The 18,169-nt window shown below is 40.3% G+C and overlaps 1 protein-coding gene across 1 annotated transcript in view; it reads right to left on the bottom strand.

Moving 5' to 3' along the window:
* DOCK3 (dedicator of cytokinesis 3) overlaps positions 1-18,169 on the bottom strand; it is a 207,249-nt gene that overhangs the window by 35,781 nt on the left and 153,299 nt on the right. The window contains 11 exon segments of the mRNA XM_054387218.1: positions 2,319-2,467; positions 4,746-4,804; positions 5,062-5,162; positions 6,088-6,163; positions 7,417-7,511; positions 9,120-9,218; positions 11,262-11,408; positions 12,334-12,461; positions 13,968-14,160; positions 16,408-16,494; positions 17,758-17,928. Coding sequence (XP_054243193.1) covers positions 2,319-2,467; positions 4,746-4,804; positions 5,062-5,162; positions 6,088-6,163; positions 7,417-7,511; positions 9,120-9,218; positions 11,262-11,408; positions 12,334-12,461; positions 13,968-14,160; positions 16,408-16,494; positions 17,758-17,928 — 1,305 coding nt within the window.

Here is an 18,169-nt window from a genome sequence, read left to right as displayed (position 1 = left end):
AATTAAATTCTCCTTTTGCTTATCAGGGTCTAAATGAACATCCCAAGGGAGGCAACGCTGCTGCTCAGAGAGTTTCTGAAGTTTATTCTCTTATCAAATGAATCACTCAGACACACTTTCTGTGAACCAGTCTATCAGGTACACTATATAATGTACTGCAGAAAAGCCACACAGAGAAAGCAATTCATGGTGTTATTGCCAGTGGTCTGTTGGGATAGTTCTGTTAGTAAGTAGCTGATTTCCAGTCAGCCAGGCATCATTACACAGGAAGATTGTTTGTTCATTAAAATCAGTTTTGTCAAGGCTCTCTATATGATGAATTTTCTTTTCACACTTATATAAAGGGCCACAACAGTGTTGAATAGGTATTAATTGCCCCCCCAGCCTAATATGTCCTGTTATCAAGTTTGATATCAGACATTCCTATAAAATTGAATCACGTGCAGAAATCAATACCTCTAACATTAAGCAAAACTATATCATGTAGTCCTGAAAGGAATAGTCTTTGTTATCTTCATTAGTACTACATGACTACAAGAAGACAGAGGTTTCTAAAGGCTGAAGCTGTTTGTAGAAATATGTCTTATTGTTATTTAAAGACAAATATAGTTTGAGTTTCTCTCTGTTTTTCAGCTGCCAAATGGCAAAGGAGATGAAAATGAGAAGGAAAAGCAAATCATCCAGTGGCACACAAATGAAACTAGTGCTCTTGTTGCTGAAGTCATTCAAGGGAGACCTCAATCACTGCCTTATTATACAGCATCACTAAAAAAACCTGCCTTGTTAAAACATGGGCTACTGAAGAATTTTAAAATAGGCTTCAAAATTTAATTTTCAGAATTCCTCTATTTTCTGAGAGCCAATTTAGTATTCAAAAAGTAAAGTGAAGCTCAAAAACTACCCTGTCTTTGCTTGTGATCTGGAGTCACTTGACAGAAACCAGTAATGCATCTGTCCAGCTGTCTGGCATTGTACTGAGCACAAATAACTTCCTGGTTCCATCAGCTAATGGTAATCAGGCCTAATCCATCTTGTGCTTTGGAACCATTTCTTTCATTCTCACTAATATAGATGATTATTCCATCTCTAATATTAGAAAGTTACAATATATGCTTCATTAAACAGCGTAGAAATTTGCTCTACAGGTAATGTAAGAAATATGCTTGGGAGCTCAAGTAGAGACTACATTAGTGAGTATAAAAATTAAATGAGGATTATGAAGAGTTCATCTTGATACAGAAATGTAAACAAGTCCAGAAACTTGAAGATTAGTGTAGGTACTTTTATCTGTAAATGCCAGAGCAGGGACTGTTCTATTGTTATGCTGAAACAAGCAAAATGAGGACCATGATCAAATACTACTGTGATAAGCAGTAAATAACAGTAATAATCAAGGTTGAAGAGGGAGGAAAATACAAGCTTTCCCACACAGCCTTTAGTAGGCCAGGTTATGGAAAATGTCTGTTATTCTCCTGGAATGACAGATTAGAGCTGGCATTTTAGTGAGTATGCAGGTAATAAATAATCACATGAATTATGATCATTTAAATAAAAGTACTCCTTGAGAGCACAGATCTGCAGATACTTGCCCCCGCTATTGCCCCAAACACAACAACAAAACACTGTTGTTTGTGGATCCAGTCCAAACTGATCCTTTAATACTCTGCACTCCAAGGATCTTTTTTGGAGTGGAAAATGTAAGGAATTCTCTGACCATGACTGGGCAACAAAAATGACAAAGACTCCTCTCTGTGTTTTGCAATCTGAGCTTTTATCAGGTGGAAACCACAGACCTGTTGGTCGGCACAACCATTATGGGAGAACTGCTACAGTTTGTTACAAAGTGTACAGTCACAGAGTCCATTGCAAAGCATGGTAGAATTATGTGATTATGCATTAAAATTTCATAGCTGGAACCTGAAGACAGAGAGGAAAAGACCACTGCTTTCACAAATGCTGCCTAAATCCTTACATCTCCAGTTTTGGTTCTTAATCTGACTCATTAAAATGGTTGACTGAGAGCCCAGCACTTACAAAATCCTTTTGTTTTCCTCATGACCCATGTGATAGCACATTGCTCCTCTTCTCTATGTTCATGAGAAACATAGCTTGCTGTAAAGTGCACTGCTCAAGGAATCTTGGGATTCCTTCAGTAGTTCTGTGAGTTATGCTTCAAGTTTTCTGTTTTTACATACTTACATGACAGCATCATCTTCACGATCAGAAACAATCAAGAGATACAAAGGCCTTGCCTCCAGCTGGACATGGCAGATGGAGCAAGAAAAGGGATACTGCAAATGCTTGGGAAGTGACTTCACCTGTTTGAAGTTGCCATTCTTCCTCTGCTCCCAGTCCATCATGTCATGGAAGATAGGGATCATGATATTCCTGACTTCTGGTTGTGGAACAAGAGTAATGCCAAGGAAGGGTCCAATCATTCCAGGAATAAAGTGAATCTTGTGTTCACCTGTACAACACAAAGCAACTGCAATTAAATACAAGCCTTTATTATCTGCCACTAGGAAAACAGGGAACCCCTGCAGTAATGACATGTGGAGAGTAGTAGGCATGAGCGTTAGAAAAGCAAACACATTCATTTCCTGAAAGGACTGGAAAAGCAGTATTTGCTTTACAGCACTCCTTGCAAAGTCTCTAAGAGCATTTCTAATTTCACTGTGAAAGCCTTCAGCAAAAACTGTCAGTGCATTTTACTTGCAAAAGAATTCAAACTGTCAAAAATAACCGAAGTAAAACATACTAACTAGGGGGAAAAGAGGCCACAGATACTGCTGATTTGGGGGGAAAAAAAAAGCTGCTGAAAGGGCTGGTGGGAACAATATTTAAGAGAGCATATTTAGAATTGAGTGAACTATACACAGAGCTCTTCAATCTCAGTGTTGCAGAAGTCTCAATTTCATAGCTGACCTTAACTTAGGACCAAATTGCATTGTTTCTCAGCACAGAAAACCAAGGCACTTCACTAAGTTTCTTCTGTGCCACAATTACTGTGCAGTCACAGAGAACAAATTCAAATGGCTGTCTTTGGAACAACATTCAGTGACAAATATCTTCATCTACATATCTAAAGCAAGCTTCTCCTTCTCAGATGAATTTTTCTAGCATCATTTTCTGGTTGTGTCTCTGACATTGGAGAGCCTTCTGTTCTCCACACAGATGCTTAGAAACTCTGATGAAGATGGGCTGTGTCATTTAAGTTATTCAAGATGGGTCAGTCTTACTTAGTATTTTATAATAAGGCATTTTAATTCCTTTCTGTGCTCTGAACTCCCTCCAACTTGTCTTTGGTTTTTGGTTTTGTTTTTTTCAGCTGTAGAAAGCTGTATCAGGTGAACTACTCTAAAATCAACAGCACTTATGAGAAACCTGTGGCAGTGATATTGTCTCTCTTCTGTTCAAAACTTAGATGTTTTCCCAAAGATGACAGAATCTTTGACTCATAGCATTTCACAGGTAGCTCTCATTCAGCTCCTTAAGAGCATGACACATTTGTAGCCTTCTGTTTTCTTGAATGACATTCCTGCAGATAAAACGTCTGTATTTGCCCTGCAGCCATGTTATCAGGTTATCCCATCAGAGTTGTACCATTCCTTTACCCCATTTAATGATTTCTTTGCTCCCAGAACCTTGTATTATTTGTGATGTCTATTAGCAGGATTTTATTTTTCTTTAGAATACTACACACTTCCTTCATCGCAAACGTTTCCATGGGTATTGCTTTTTTGCCCCAGCCCTGGAAGCAGGGTACTGGCCTAGCTGGGCTTGCTCTGATGCTGTACAGATGTCATTTGTCTCTCCTATTAATAAAATCCCAGATCACTTAAACCCAAGATTGCTGCAGCACACTTCCAAAAGCACAAGTCCCAGACAAAAAAAACCCTCTTACCTTTTGAGACCCTTGGTGAGATACAGTTTTCCCCATTTTTAATGTGCTTACTTTCTTAATCAAAATACATAGGAACAGGTCAAAGGAGTTGCAGAAACTGACTTTTTGTCGCAAACACTGTGTTCTTGTGGGCAGGGATTTTGGGGGGTTTGGGTTGGGTTTTCTGTTTGTTTTCTTAGATTTTTTTAAGTAGTAGCACAGGATTTGTTATGGATACCAGGTACCTGAAGACACAAAACAGCAGCTTTACTGTATGCCAGTTCTGGGCTCTTATTATCAGACAGACATGGCTGTGGTTTAGTGGTGAACTGGTCAGTGTTAGGTTTCTGGTTGGACTTGATCTTCAGTGTCTTTTCTAACCTAAATCATTCTATGATTCTATAATTTGGAATCACAATTTTGGCTTCTGAATCACCTACAAAATGATGAAGCTGTGAAAATTTAGACTTTCTTTACAGCCATGGATCAGATAAAAGTCTGAAAGAAACTGTGTATCTCCATGGGAACTTGACTGCAGCACAGTTGAAGGGAGCAGAAAAAGCTGATTTTATATTTGCAAATACATAAAAACCTGTGTCAAAAACATGTGTCAAAACAACCCAAACCTGCCACTGTCACATGTAAGAAGAAAGCATTCAAATTCATGGGAATGTATTATTTCAGTAAAAAAGGATGATGAGACAGTGCAGGTGAGAGTTTTTGGGAGGAGAAGTGCCTCCTGGTTCTACAACTGTTAAGAGAAACTACGTATTCTATGATTCTACAAAAAGCAAGCAAAATACAACAAAAATCTGGAGTTACTTTGGCTTTGGTTGTTACAACAGATAATGAGGAGACATACCCAGGTTCTGCCACATGCTGAAGAGTTCATATGCCATCATCACTCTCATATCACCGTATCTGAAAGAGAGGAGGTAGAAAACTGCCTAATGGAACAAAAACTGGCAAGGCAGTGATGTTAAAAACAGCAACATCATCGAAGTCATGCTTAAGTGAATGTAAGGACATCAAACAACTCAACTAATCACTGAACACTGTATTAGGAGATCTACTTATTTATTTCCCAAGCATTTCCACATGCCAAGTTCCAAAAGAAATCACAGGCACTTGTGGTAGAAAAGGAAGTCTCATCTGAACCCCACAAAACTTGTTCTTACTTATCCAGAATCTTCTTCCTCTTAGCTGGTGTGGCATTTTCTAGTTGGAGACTGGGCTGGTTTATAAACAAAACTGCCAGGCTGAAATAGGAGTTCCACACCTGTGACACAGGAAGGAAGTTTTATAACACTCTTAAGGAGTAAGTTTCAAACAAGTGTAAGACAGACATTCCTTTACATGCAGAATTACTGTTCCCTTTTGTAATCAAGAGGTAACCTAATCAATATGTATCTTAACTCTTGAGATACTGAACTCTTAAGAATACCAATGGACTACTTAAAACCTAATAGAAACTAAAATTAGAAACTCCAGGAAGGAAATGCCACTGGGTTTTCCTCTTACCACTACAAGTTCAAAAAGGAATAATCTTAGTGACTTCGGCAAAATTTTAAATTGTTTTTTTCTGCAGACTAAACCAATTTTATTCCTCAAAACCCCCAAAGATTACACTCTGTAATGAATGAGAGCCCTATAATTTAGTCAATTTTCCTACAGAAATGAGGCTTTTGCCATCATGTGGTGTGTACAAACCCTAAGGTATGTGTCTGGCAGCTTTTCCTTAGTAACACTAAACTTGTTGCCCATTTTCAACTACATCAGACACTGGGAAAACACTAAGATACGTGTTTTCCTCCAAGTTTTAAGTCAACAGCCAAAAAGAAGAGACCTCTGGGAAAGAAAGATCATCAGTGTCCCAACTTCAGGAAAATATTACCCAAGTTTCCATTTTACTACCCAGGAATCTGTAAGACAGCATCCTTCACAAGCTCCACTGCTTGAGAAGATACTCACTGCCTTTACAAGGGGCTCCACTTCCTTGACTGGATCTCACAGTGTACTTCTGCTTCCCCTCAATCCCACCACAGACTCAAATTCCTGTCTGACCAGTTAGTCCTTCTTCCTTCACAGATACTCTAATAAATGCTGCTAATGTAATCAGGTAAGGTAAGGAAGATAAGCTCTTGCTCCTTTGTTACTGCTATTTTATAAAGGTGCCAGAGCAGTTTCTGAGTAGCAATTCTTACTTTAAAGTCAAAGTCCGCTTCTGTGAAATTCTTATGTAGTGCAGAAGACAGGTACTGAACTGTTGTGACTATGATACTGCAGTCAGAAACAGAAAACAAAAAGAGATCATTTGAATCTGGAGTATAATGTGTGGCAGTGGTCTGTGGTGCTAATTTCACTATATGTGCAGAGATGGGCATTCTGCATGTCAGCACTACTAGATTCACATAGAAGTCATTCTGTGTTTTAATAAGCATTTTAATTTAGACATATTTTAATAAACATAATGAAGGGCAATAAAAGCATGTGATAAATGCAAGCATTACTAAATAGAATGCAGAGATGGTAAAATCGTATCAAAAAAACCAGCACATCTCTGATTCACACACAAGCAACACTTCAGCAGTACTTCTAAGCGTACCCATCAGTCTCCAACTAATGGCAAAACTATGCCAAAGGAAACTGGGTAACCTACAGCAGCTGAGGTACCTACTCTTACCTGTGGATTTGTCTTTTCTTGCAGAACTTCGTTTAACCTTTGCACTTCAAATACTGAAATCCACTTCTTTCCCTTCTCATTAGCACAGTGAACTCACAGAGCACAGCACTCCACTGAGCAGTCAGCCTTTAGGGAACTTCCATGGTAGTGTTGTCTTCTAATGGGAAACCCTCCAGTTGTCAGCTAGTCACTAGCAGTACTACAGCTAGTTTATCTGAAGAAACTAGTAAATAATTCCATCACCTCGTGTTCACTGTACTGCTGCCACTTTAAACAGCACAGTACTTGCCCCATCAGGAGCAGGAAAATTAGATAAAGTGAAGCAGTAAAATGGTGGATGAGAAATAACTCTTTGTGTAACCCACTTGGTGTCATTGCCGGAGTCTGCTCCTCCTTTTCTGAAATAACAGGCCTGCTCCTAGGTAGGTTAAGGAGTGATGTTTATGGGAGAAGACAGACATTTAATGCAGGAATTTACTTTACTGAGAGAGGGAGCTGTGAGCCCTGGCGTTAACACCACTTGGTGCAGGTCAGCCATTTCCTGCCCTGTGTTATCATAGCTGCTGAGCCACTCCTACCCCTCAAAGCTACTTCAGCTTTGGCTGCAAACCTTTGACCCTGATATCTGCATCTGCTGGTAGGGTTTAAGAAACAGAATGAACACAAAAGTTCTAAGTGCTAGAGTGTTAAACTAACTGGTAGAATGAGGATGATCATTCTGGAGTTCCTGTCTTGATCACCACATCTCAGTCTGATGGAGCAAACTGCACCACAGGTTTTAACTGCTCAGCTGAGAAGAAAAACTTCCTAATACAGAATGTCAACAGTTTATACCTGCTTCTCTACTTACTTGCTGGTGAGCAACCTCATCACCATCCAGTCTCGAGGAAAGACACTCATTTTCATCAGGTTCCGAAAGACACAGAAAATCTTCAGCAGGAACTCCTACCCACAGGGAAAAAAAACAAAAACAAAAAACCCCCACCAAACAAACAAAAAAACCCACAACAAAACAAAGAATAAACTACCAGCAACTGCACACTAACCTACTCCTGACTCTAAGGCAGTTAAGCTGTGCACTGCCCTTGAGCTCTGTGTTCCTAGGTGATTCACCTGAAAATGTGGATACTGGGACACAGCTCTCCATTTTGTGTGCTTCACTCATGTACTGAACAACCTGGAGCTGGCTTCTAAATCTTAACTTCTATTATGGAATGAAAAAATTCCTTATGTGCATAACTGTGTTTGACTTCTCATGCTATCATCCAGAGTCCCAGTGTCAATTTGTAGCTGTTTCCAAATGTATTGGAATATTAACCATGCATTTATGCATTAATTTAAGTTAATGTACCTGTCGAAATTCCTTTGCATTTCTGTTACAAATTTGTCAAAAACCCCAGCCTGGTAAAATTCCTACATATGTTTTAAAAATAGTAACAGATAAAGCCATTTCTGGCAATATGCAGCAGAAAGATCCCTTAAAGACCTTCAGCTGATTCTCTGCTCTCCAAAAAAAACCCAAACTTGAAGACATTTTTGTTTTATGACTACCTGCACCACTGTGTCTATAAAGAACAGCAAGGATAAAACATGCCAAGCTGCTGGCCTTGCAAGCTACGATTTTATTGTTTTGTTTCTCTTCACACAAAATCAAGATGGCACAGAAAGTGGCAGTGCAAGGTTTCTTGAAAAGTGTTCTCCCATTATGTGGGGAGAAGAGATTAATACCTTGGTGTAACTGAGCTATGAGTAAAGCATCAGAAACTCCTTGATTTCTGACCTCATTTTGGCCTAGATGTAACAGTTCTAAATGAATATAATGCCTTTCCTTTTGCTCATCAAAAGGTTTTTATATAAAATCTTGTCTTTAGTAATGAAATAACTCTGCCTTTTAACCAGACTGTTTTCAGAGATGCTCCTTTTCCCTATGGAAGCTGAGGTAAAAGGTTAGTTGCTGATGTTTTGAGATGCGCCATTTCAAAAAAATGTCGGTGGCAGAAAAGCCACCATAGAGGTCTGCACCCCTCACCAAGCCCTTCAGTTCATCAGGGGACATGTTCCCAAATTTGGGAAGCATGCAGCAAGTGGAGTAGTAAGGTACTGCTTGCCCAGAAAAGATTTTGTCTGCTAGAGACATGCACAAAAATGCCTGAAGTTCTCTTCTGGCATAAAATGGACACCCTTCATAAGTAAGCTCCAGTGCATGTTCACCTTAAGAGTAAAATGCTATAGGACAACTGACTTTACATTCACAGGATTAAACCCCCTGCTCCTCTGAGTAGGTTCTGTATGGTACAGCAACACTACTCTTTCATGTCTGAAGACATCTATCTTGGGACTCCTATGATTCAGTTGCTGTTCTGAGGATCATACAGTGCCCTGTGGTCTTAAAGGTTTTTGTAACACACAACACCCATTATAGAAGTATAAGGAAGGTCCGTGAATAGAGTGCTAGTGAGTAGGAATGATTAGCAGAGCAATGAATGCTGGAGGGATTCCCCTCTGCTCTCCCATTCTGAGTGAACTCCCTACAAACATGATGTTCTGATGTACCTTCAGTTCATCCTTGCTTTGGAAGTTGTCCAGTAAGTGTTGGAAATGAGTGTCTGACATCTGACGAAGCAAAGATAAAAGGCAGGAGACATATTCTCCCTGTTGGCCAAATGGAAAACTATTTCATTCAGACAGTCTGAAATGCCAGAAATGTAAAAATCAACCTGGGGTAAGGTATAGAGGGAGGGGTCTGAAATGGCCCCAATGCCTATGAGAGGAAAGCTGACATGCACAGATTAAAATAGTTCTGAATTCCTGTCAATACATAGGAATACAGCTCTTAGAGACTCCTGCTGGTTTTAAAGGTCTTTTAACCAATGTGGTAGTCTAACAATAATAATTTAAAATGATTAACACAGACATTAATGACTCATCCTCCAAGCATGCAATTTTTGACAATCACCTTTTTCAGTCACTTAATAAACTGTCTATCAAAGGTGTGACTGCAGCTCATGCAAATGTACCAGGAATTTTTTAAATTAATTGGCTCAAATACTCCCAACTGTAAAGTGATGACAGCATGGCATCACCTTGGGCTACAAAAGGTGTCTGGAACCTTGCAAATACTGGGCTTCTTAGTGTTTACCAAGTTAGGTGCTGTCATAGCTATGGAACTAACAGTATTCCAGGAAGATGTCCTGAGTAGTTTGAGTAAGCCTACATGAGCTACAATTACATTTCTGGCCTGCAAAGCAGATGCACCCTAACCAGTTACCACAGTATCCCAAAGTGTTTTCCAAAGATGAGCTCCCCCATTTTACATATCTGAAAGCAAAGCACAGAAAAGTTAAGCAATTTGTCCAAGATAACAAGCAAGGCAGTGCCAAGAACAAAAGGCCTATGGCTTCTGACTGCCACTCCCTCACACAACATTATTTTTTTCAGTGACAATGAGTGATCAATTTGGGAAATACACAAACCGCTTTCTGAGCGGATTCCACATCTGACTGTGCTATCAAATATAACTTTGGGAACAATTTCAAGGGGATTTTACACTTGGGACTGTCCCTTCCCTCTTAATTATTTTTTACGTAAATGATTCAAGCATCTGCCCAGAAGCTTTGAGACAGGTTACTGCACTAAACTTTACAGGGCTTCATCAGAATAAAGGTGTGCTCTTATGTGTGAGGTGGCATGTGGTAACTAACAGTAAGCCAACTGGCAGTAGTAAAAGGAAATTGAGACGTTACTGGACATTGGCAAGTGAGTGGCTTTCTTGTTTTGTGTCAAAGAACATGTCTGAAAACTACTCAATGTCTTGTTCTTCACTAGGATTCTCCTATTTGCTACTTAATGTATTGAGCTAAAATGGAAAGGTACCAACCTTCCTCGTGTGAGCAGTGTGCCTCAGTGTACATCTGCCCCAACAATACCTCTGAGGTTTCAGCCTTTTGATAGAGAATCTATAAAAAGCCATGTTCTGCACAACAGCTTAATATCAGATACCGTGCAAAAGCTGCATTAGGGACTCTGACAGGCAAAAATAGACTAAAATAAGGCTAGAACAGAAAAGGGCAGCAAATCCAGAAAAGAAAGTTGAACAGCAAAATTCTATTCTTTTTCTCCTCTTCCACGGAGTGTCACAGAAAATTTTTTTCCCTTATGCTGGCAGTCTGGACGAAGTGGTGGCTTTTCCCACTTCTCCCACCAAGCTCAACAGCTCATTTGACCTGTTTCTTTTATCTTCCAAAAGTATGCTGTGTTGCATTTGCACAAAATTGTCAATAAACATGGACAGAAGCTTTCCAGGGTGTTGAACAAGGGAATTTGTCTGCTGAGCATTATGGTAGTCTCAGTCTTAGGAATCAGAGCCTGATACACAATGCTTCTTGGAGATACCTCTTTGAGAATGAAGCCAGCTACTCAGCTAGCACAGGCCTCAAGTTCTAAACAGTAACTCTCAATCACAGCTGCAAAGAGAAGAAAATAACTTGGAAAGCTACCAAAGCTTCCTGAGCTCCTCTGTTTCCTGCAGACCTCAGTAGTGCACAGAGAAAGTCATGGATTTGTGGCTTATTAAGGGAAAGAGACAAAGCCCTGGGCATTCATGCAGCAGAGATGATAATGAGGTGCCAGTGGTGGTGAGGGACTGGACCAAAGGTTAGAGAAGCAGGAAATAGAAACTGATTGTTAGTTACTAACAGTGATTTCTGCTGTGCACTGCGGGCAACGCTGCCCTCTTACCGCCTCCTGAGACTGCGATTTACTCATGATTGTAAGCAGAGTTTGTAAAAGCACATCCAGGAGGCTCTCCACCATCATCTCAACCTCCTCCACGACATCTCCCTCCTACAGTAAGTGATGAGCAAACAGACAGTCAGAAACTGGAGAGAACAGAATGGGCAAAGACAATTCTAATGAATGTTGATAGTGAGCTCTGTAACAGGTGTTCAAAGCACAGTCACATTCCTCACTGGTACCAGATACGTTTGTGATGCCACTCTGTTTGCCCTCTACCTCCTCAGTCTGATGGAAACATTCAGGGTCACAGCGTAAAGGTAAATCTATAATCAAAGATCTGCATACACTCTAGAACACAATGGGATTAAATTATGTTCAGGAACCTTTATTCCATGGCAGTATTATTTTAGCTTATTACCACGATGCCTTTTCATCTCATTCCTTTCAAACTAACCCATATCCTGCAACTGGAAATGCACATTGCTATGAATTATATTTAGCACTGTGAGTTTCCTCCTTTAGAGTCAGGAGGGGAAACTTCACCACCCTCTGTTTGTGAGCATTGCTTTAAATGATCAGGTTACCATTTGAGATCAGAGTACTATGATCATGAAAGCTGGGTGTTTAAACTCAGCAGCAGTTTTTGCAGAACTAAGTGTGATTTCATTGATTGGATAATTTTAGAGCATTCTCTTAATGTGAATCACAAAGTGCTAGTTACTGTCTCTTCCAGAACTGCAAGTCCTAGAACTGTGCAGTGCTTTTAAACTCCACTGACACCTAACTTCAGGGCTTGGCTATGCTTTTTTCCCCCTCCTAACAGCAAGAATGCTGTAATCAGAATGCTCTGAGTCACACACACAAAAGCAGACCCTCATTTCAGATGTTCTGCTGACAGAAAGTTAGCAGAATTTTATTTTTAAAAGGATTTTTAAAAAACCTGTGTTAACCTATAAAATCCCCTCAGTCTTCACTTTACTGAATCAGTGAGGCAATTAAAAAAAATAAGAGTAAAAATCTAGCAGCAGATTACCAAAGAGCTGGTCTTGATTATGGAGAAGATACTACTGAGGATCCCAGAGCAGATAAGTAGCTCCTTCTGCTGTCGCAGGTGAAGGTGAATGTGGTGAAGAACTACAGGTAGCAGGATGCGCCGGGACTCTGAAGAAGGAAAACCAGATCACAGTTCTTCCAAAAGAAAATTAAATTTCAGCCACCCTCATCCACAGCTTTTTGGTATCCAAACTAACCTCCTGACACTCAGCACCTCTGACCAGCTGGTGCAGCTTCTACTGTACAGATTGTAGGACACTGCACTACTAAGGACTGTATCTAATGCATCAATAGTGCATCAGAATTTCCTGATGCAGTGTACAAGCTGTTTTCAGCAGTGACTCAGCTGGGAAACAACAGATGTGAACTGCTACTTCCTAATGGGGATTTCTTTTGTGCAAACCCCTTCTCACTTTGTGTTTCTTTCCAGCTATATTGTCACAGCTAATAAAGCTCCTCCAATATATCCCTAATGGAAACTGGCTAATTTTTCTCTTTCAGCTGGCTTACAAACTTGAATCTTATTAAAGAAAGGAGAGCAGGTAGCAGCTGCAGAAACCAGTAGCCAAAACAGGAGAAAAAGTGGCAAGATGTCAGCAGATGGACCAGTAGGAGAGACAGGAGGAAAACGAGTCATCGCCATATGGGAGGCAAGAATGAATCTTCCTTTAATTGCAAGGCCTGAAGAGCTGGGAGGGCGGGCAGGTGAAAGGTAACTTTGGAAACCTCCCCATTAAAATTCATTTCTCCTTTACAATGATGCTGACAACTAATGATGCTTTTAGCTGCTGCACAGCACCATGACATCTCACTACAGCATCAAAAACCAGAAAGACAAATGTTTTGATAAAACATTAAAGTTGCCTGTTTCACAGCCACTTTTGGACTAATTGCTCATTCTCTACACTCCTGCTTTTTGAGATGAATTTCAAATGAAAAAAAAAGTTTATAAATACAACGCTGTGTTGTTGTCATGCTCACCTTGCGGTGAGTAATTTGAGTGCAGTAACTTGAGATCCTCCCTACAGGGGAAGATAAGCCCAATGGTGCTTTTTATCTTCCACTATTACCTTCATAACTTCTTTCATTTAGACCTTTATGTATGATACAAACTCACAATCTACAGCCCTTCTTCATCCAGTTATTAGAAGCATTACTCATATCCTGAGCCAAGGAAATGTAAGTGTGAATGTAAAGATTAAACATACTTTAAAAGAATGTGGTGGGATTCTCACATGACTTTATCTCCCTGTTGCTCTTTCTCAGACAAGCAGCCTGCTAGGAAGGAGGTTCCCTTCCTAGCCATGACAACCATAGAAGAGCAATGCAAAGTATCAACTCAGATTTGGCACTTCTAATAATTGATTTGTTCATGTACATATTTTTCCCATTGTTTAGGGACCAGTTCATCCACAGTGAAGTTCTAAACGTTTTCTACCACAGAGAAACTCAGAAAGGACCTGCAGTGAAAGTACCTGCAACTGTGATGCTGCCAAGAGAAATCATTACCACAATTACTGCCATCCAGCAATGAATTATTTGCCACAAAGTGACTTCAAAATAATGTGAGGTGTTCCTAGCCTTAGCAGCAAGACCTAGCTTCAGCCACCCTACCTGAGAAAGAGAAAAGGCGGCTGTCAACAGTGCGCGCGATGGACTGCAGCTTCACGACATCCATGGACTGCCCGATGTGCACTGTGCTGGGCATGCTGCCCAGAGTGCCCCTCACAAACTCTGCGACTTCCTGCACAGTGAACATCTGCAGCAGCTCATCAAAGATAGCAGGGAAGGAGTTCAACAGAGCAGCCTGAAACGAGAAGAGGAAGAAACTGAAAATTCTCAATTCTGCAACTGCAGCTAAATGCAGCAAAACAGAAACAGTAAAACTGAATTAAGGGTCTGCAAACAGCTACTCGACAGTGCACCATGGCTGGTGCTGTGTTTTGCAATACCTAAAGTTCATAGTGAACAAACTGTAGTGTGTAGTATATAAAAATCGACACTAAGTCTTGAGCACACACACACTGCAGAGCTTCAAAAGGGTATAATTTTAGGACAATGAAAGAAGGAAAAAACCAAACATCTGAGGTACTGGAGAAAATTGTCCATTTTTGTTCATTTCCTTTTTTTCTACAAATGTGAAACTTGCTTCTCATTAGAGGGCTCCATACCAATTTTTGTACTGAGCAGCTATGTAAGACAGCTGAGAGTCCTCAGAAGCTATTTTGAAGTGAAGAACATGCTGACAGACCCTTAACCACAGGGGTTATGTCATGTGACATTAGAATATTTCTGCAGCAGGGGTAGGGTGTGGTTTTGTGTGGAAGAGGCATTACATCATGCAAGTGTGTGTGACTCTTGCAGTAACGGATATTTCCAGTAAGCTGGAGCCATCCTTGAAGGTGTTTAAGGTGTAGAAATAATATCACTATTACAACAAAAAATAATCCAATTCTTAATCTCCACTTTTACAACTTATTTTTTCCAAGCAGTAGAGAATTCTATGCATAGCCCTATCCTCACATTCCACAGACTTGGTGTCATACCTAACAACTGCCACACACCTCCTTTTTCCCCTCTATATCCTAACTGGAGTCCATTACCTGTTTCCTCATTATAACTACCTGAATTTCTGATGGTTGCTTTCCTGATGGTTTGCTACACACCCTGGTTTTGACTCAGCTGTCTTACTCTCATCCACCCCAGTTCACCTGACTCCACCCCACCACTTCCCTTCTCAGTCTCCACTTCCCTGGTCTGAAGCTCTCTGCACAAACCCCTCTGACTTCTGGCAGAATTTCAGATTTACCAAACTTCTTTGCAGATCTCTGTTCACTTTGCCCTTCCAGAGTCTCACCACCTTTCAATATTTTCTATTCTGCATATTCTCCTTTTCCTCATGGCTTTGGTGGTGTTTTCTGCATAGACATTTCTGTACCTCTCCCATGTTGGCCCTAGCACTTGGCACATCTTTCCTAATCCCAGGTAATATATAGATTCCTTCTTTGCCAAGTCTTTCCTCAAAGCATCTTTTCCTTCAAACACCAGTGATATCTATTTAACAGTCTTTGAGCTAAGTTATTTTTACAACTAACACTGCAGAGCTCATTAAATTATTCTGAATATAAATTTACTTCTTTCTTCTTCGTGCTCGTTATCTCTCTCAACATCTTGTCTTGTTACAACCAATTCAGATTACACAAAACCCCACATAGCCTCCTGGGTGTTGTCACCTATTTGTTGCTACATACATAAAATGTACTAACAAAATAAACAAATACGAATCATTCAAATAGCTCATGGTTACTCTTGGAAGGCTGTAACAGCCACAAATCCAGTCACCATCTTAATCTTTGGGATAATACAAGTGAAATTACAACACAGGCCCAACAAATCCTGTCAAGGGTTTTCCTAAACTTATTTCTATCTATTGCTGTAAAGCAGAAGGAGTTCTGTGGTGATTTAGGATATCCAGGAGCAATCTAAAGATATGCAAAGGATCTCTTCAGGAAGATCTGGAGCTCTCTTGAGAAGCAGCTACATAATTTCACCAGTTCCTTGAAGGTTCCTTTTTTGTACAACACCCTAAAATATGCTGGAATATGACTCATGTCAAACTAATTGCCTGGAAGGAAGGACATAATCAGTTTTATCTCATTGCTGGAAAGAACTATATTGAGACCTGGAGGACCTAATATCCCGGATAAGAGGGCGAGTGAAAAGAAAATGATGTTTGCTAGGGCACCAAGCATTTCTGGAGATACTTAACAGTTGCCCAGATTTCTAGAACTAGTATGTAATCAACTTGGCCCTCCTAAATGATTTGATGTATAATATTGTATCCACCCTCAGTACTGTCTCCTTGGCATGTGGATGCCATAAGCTGTTCCATCAATAGTGAAATATTGCACATTTACTCATTTTAAAGTACCAGCCACTTAAACATTAAATTCCAGTTTATATGCAGGAAAAAGAGGGTTTGGGGTAGGGAACAAGGATTAACTGGGAACATCCACGATGAAACACTTGTGCAGTGCTGAGGATCATTACTTACAGAATTAAATGATGGCCTTGAAGTACCGCCACACTTTTGTGGGGCACATGTCCCAGCTCCGCTCGCCTGCCCTCCAGGCTGAGAGGCCTATGGGGCAATTGGGATCAAGAGGCAACATAGTGGCAAGGGGGAAACAAAAAGTAAACTTTTCAAGGATTAAACAAGGACAGGCTTTGCAAATTACAAAAGTCCAAATTAAGAAATACCATAGCGAGAGAAAGGAGAAAAAAAAAAACAAAACAAAACACGAAAGTGAAAAGGGAAAATAACTCCATACTCAAATCTGCTCTCCCTCTGTATTTGTCAGCAACTGAAAAAACAAACAAAGCACCCTAAACAGCCAGCATTCAGAAGATGCTCTTTCCACTCACTGTCATATGCCTGCAAAATTCTGTGCACTGTTCTTGGCTCATCTTATCATACCCACTAATGGGTGATTAAATAAAAGATTAGAGCAGCTGTTCTCAAAATCTCTCAGAGCAGCTTCTTAATAAAGAGATCACATTGCTGGCAGCTTCCCTAACCAGTGCAGTCACTCTGTTTTGTTTCAAGGATCACAGTGACTGCTTCTTTGGCAAACTGCAGGTGTTCAAAACATCTGTAAACAGTAAATTAGTGATTACAAATCACCTACATAGTGTCAGGAAGTTCTAGGTGGTCCATTTTGACATTATCTGAGCTGCGGCACATACAACACATTTGACATTACTATTTAAGACTTTTAAACACAGAAGTATATAATGTAGTGCAGTAATCTTTAAAATATGAAACCAAGCAAACCAGCATCCTTACTCTGAGTAGTATGTTAGGCCCACATGAAGTCTTCACGAAGCCCTCTGGGCCATATTCAAAACAATGTATTACTGTGTGGGTATCACAGTATGCTTGTGGCCAGGCTGTACCTGATTCTGAGCATCATTTTAGAGGATGCTGGAATTCACTTTATCTGACTGGGAGTGCATCAACTGAATTTCTCTACTGTGATGCTGCTATGACCCTAAGTATTGACTTGAGCTACTACAAACAAGGATTTAAGATTTCTTGAGGGCAACCATAAGACATGTGAGTACGAACACCAAGACTTGAAAATACAGTTGACTTCTGTGCAGAACAAAAACTGTACCCTCACGTGACAAGTCTCTTTCCTCGAAAGTGCACAGTTCAGCTCACCTGTACCTGCAAAGTGGCACAAAGCTGGTGTCTAGGAACATCAACTGGCTACGTCGGTTTTCAGTATCATCAGCTCTGTTCGAGGGGAACACTCCTCTAACCTGCAGTGCCCACATAGACTATCTGTGCAGAAAAGATCTGCCTTTTGGTTTGCCAGTTAAAACGCAGAAAATAGCAAACCTGTGTGAAGATGAGAGTCTCAGAGCTCCTGCTGTCCAAGCTGAGCACAAATCTGATGGACTGGAAAAGCTCCTGGATGCTGGAGCGGAACTGTTCCTCCTCCATTCCACAAGTAGCTCTGGAGTAAAGGATCCGAGATTGGACAATGAACTTGAAAAGATATTCCAAGGCCTTAAGGTGCAGGAGAGGAAGGAGATTAAGACAGAGAAAAAGAGAGAAAGAAAAATAAAGGAGCTTTAAAGAGAACCAGGAAGGATTTTAAGTGCATAACAACTAATTTCTTCATCTTTAGAAAGGAGAAAGCAAACCAGGTTTTGTAAGTTATATAATTCAGTTAAGAAGAGCTACTGCTAGGCAAAAACCCATGCTTGGCCAACAGTCTTTGCCACTCATATGTCCTACTAACAAAGAC

This window comes from Indicator indicator, chromosome 15 (assembly GCF_027791375.1).
Source record: "Indicator indicator isolate 239-I01 chromosome 15, UM_Iind_1.1, whole genome shotgun sequence".
Lineage (NCBI taxonomy): Eukaryota > Metazoa > Chordata > Aves > Piciformes > Indicatoridae > Indicator > Indicator indicator.
Note: the sequence above shows the minus strand (reverse complement) of the source record. Positions and strands in the feature narration are given on the sequence as shown.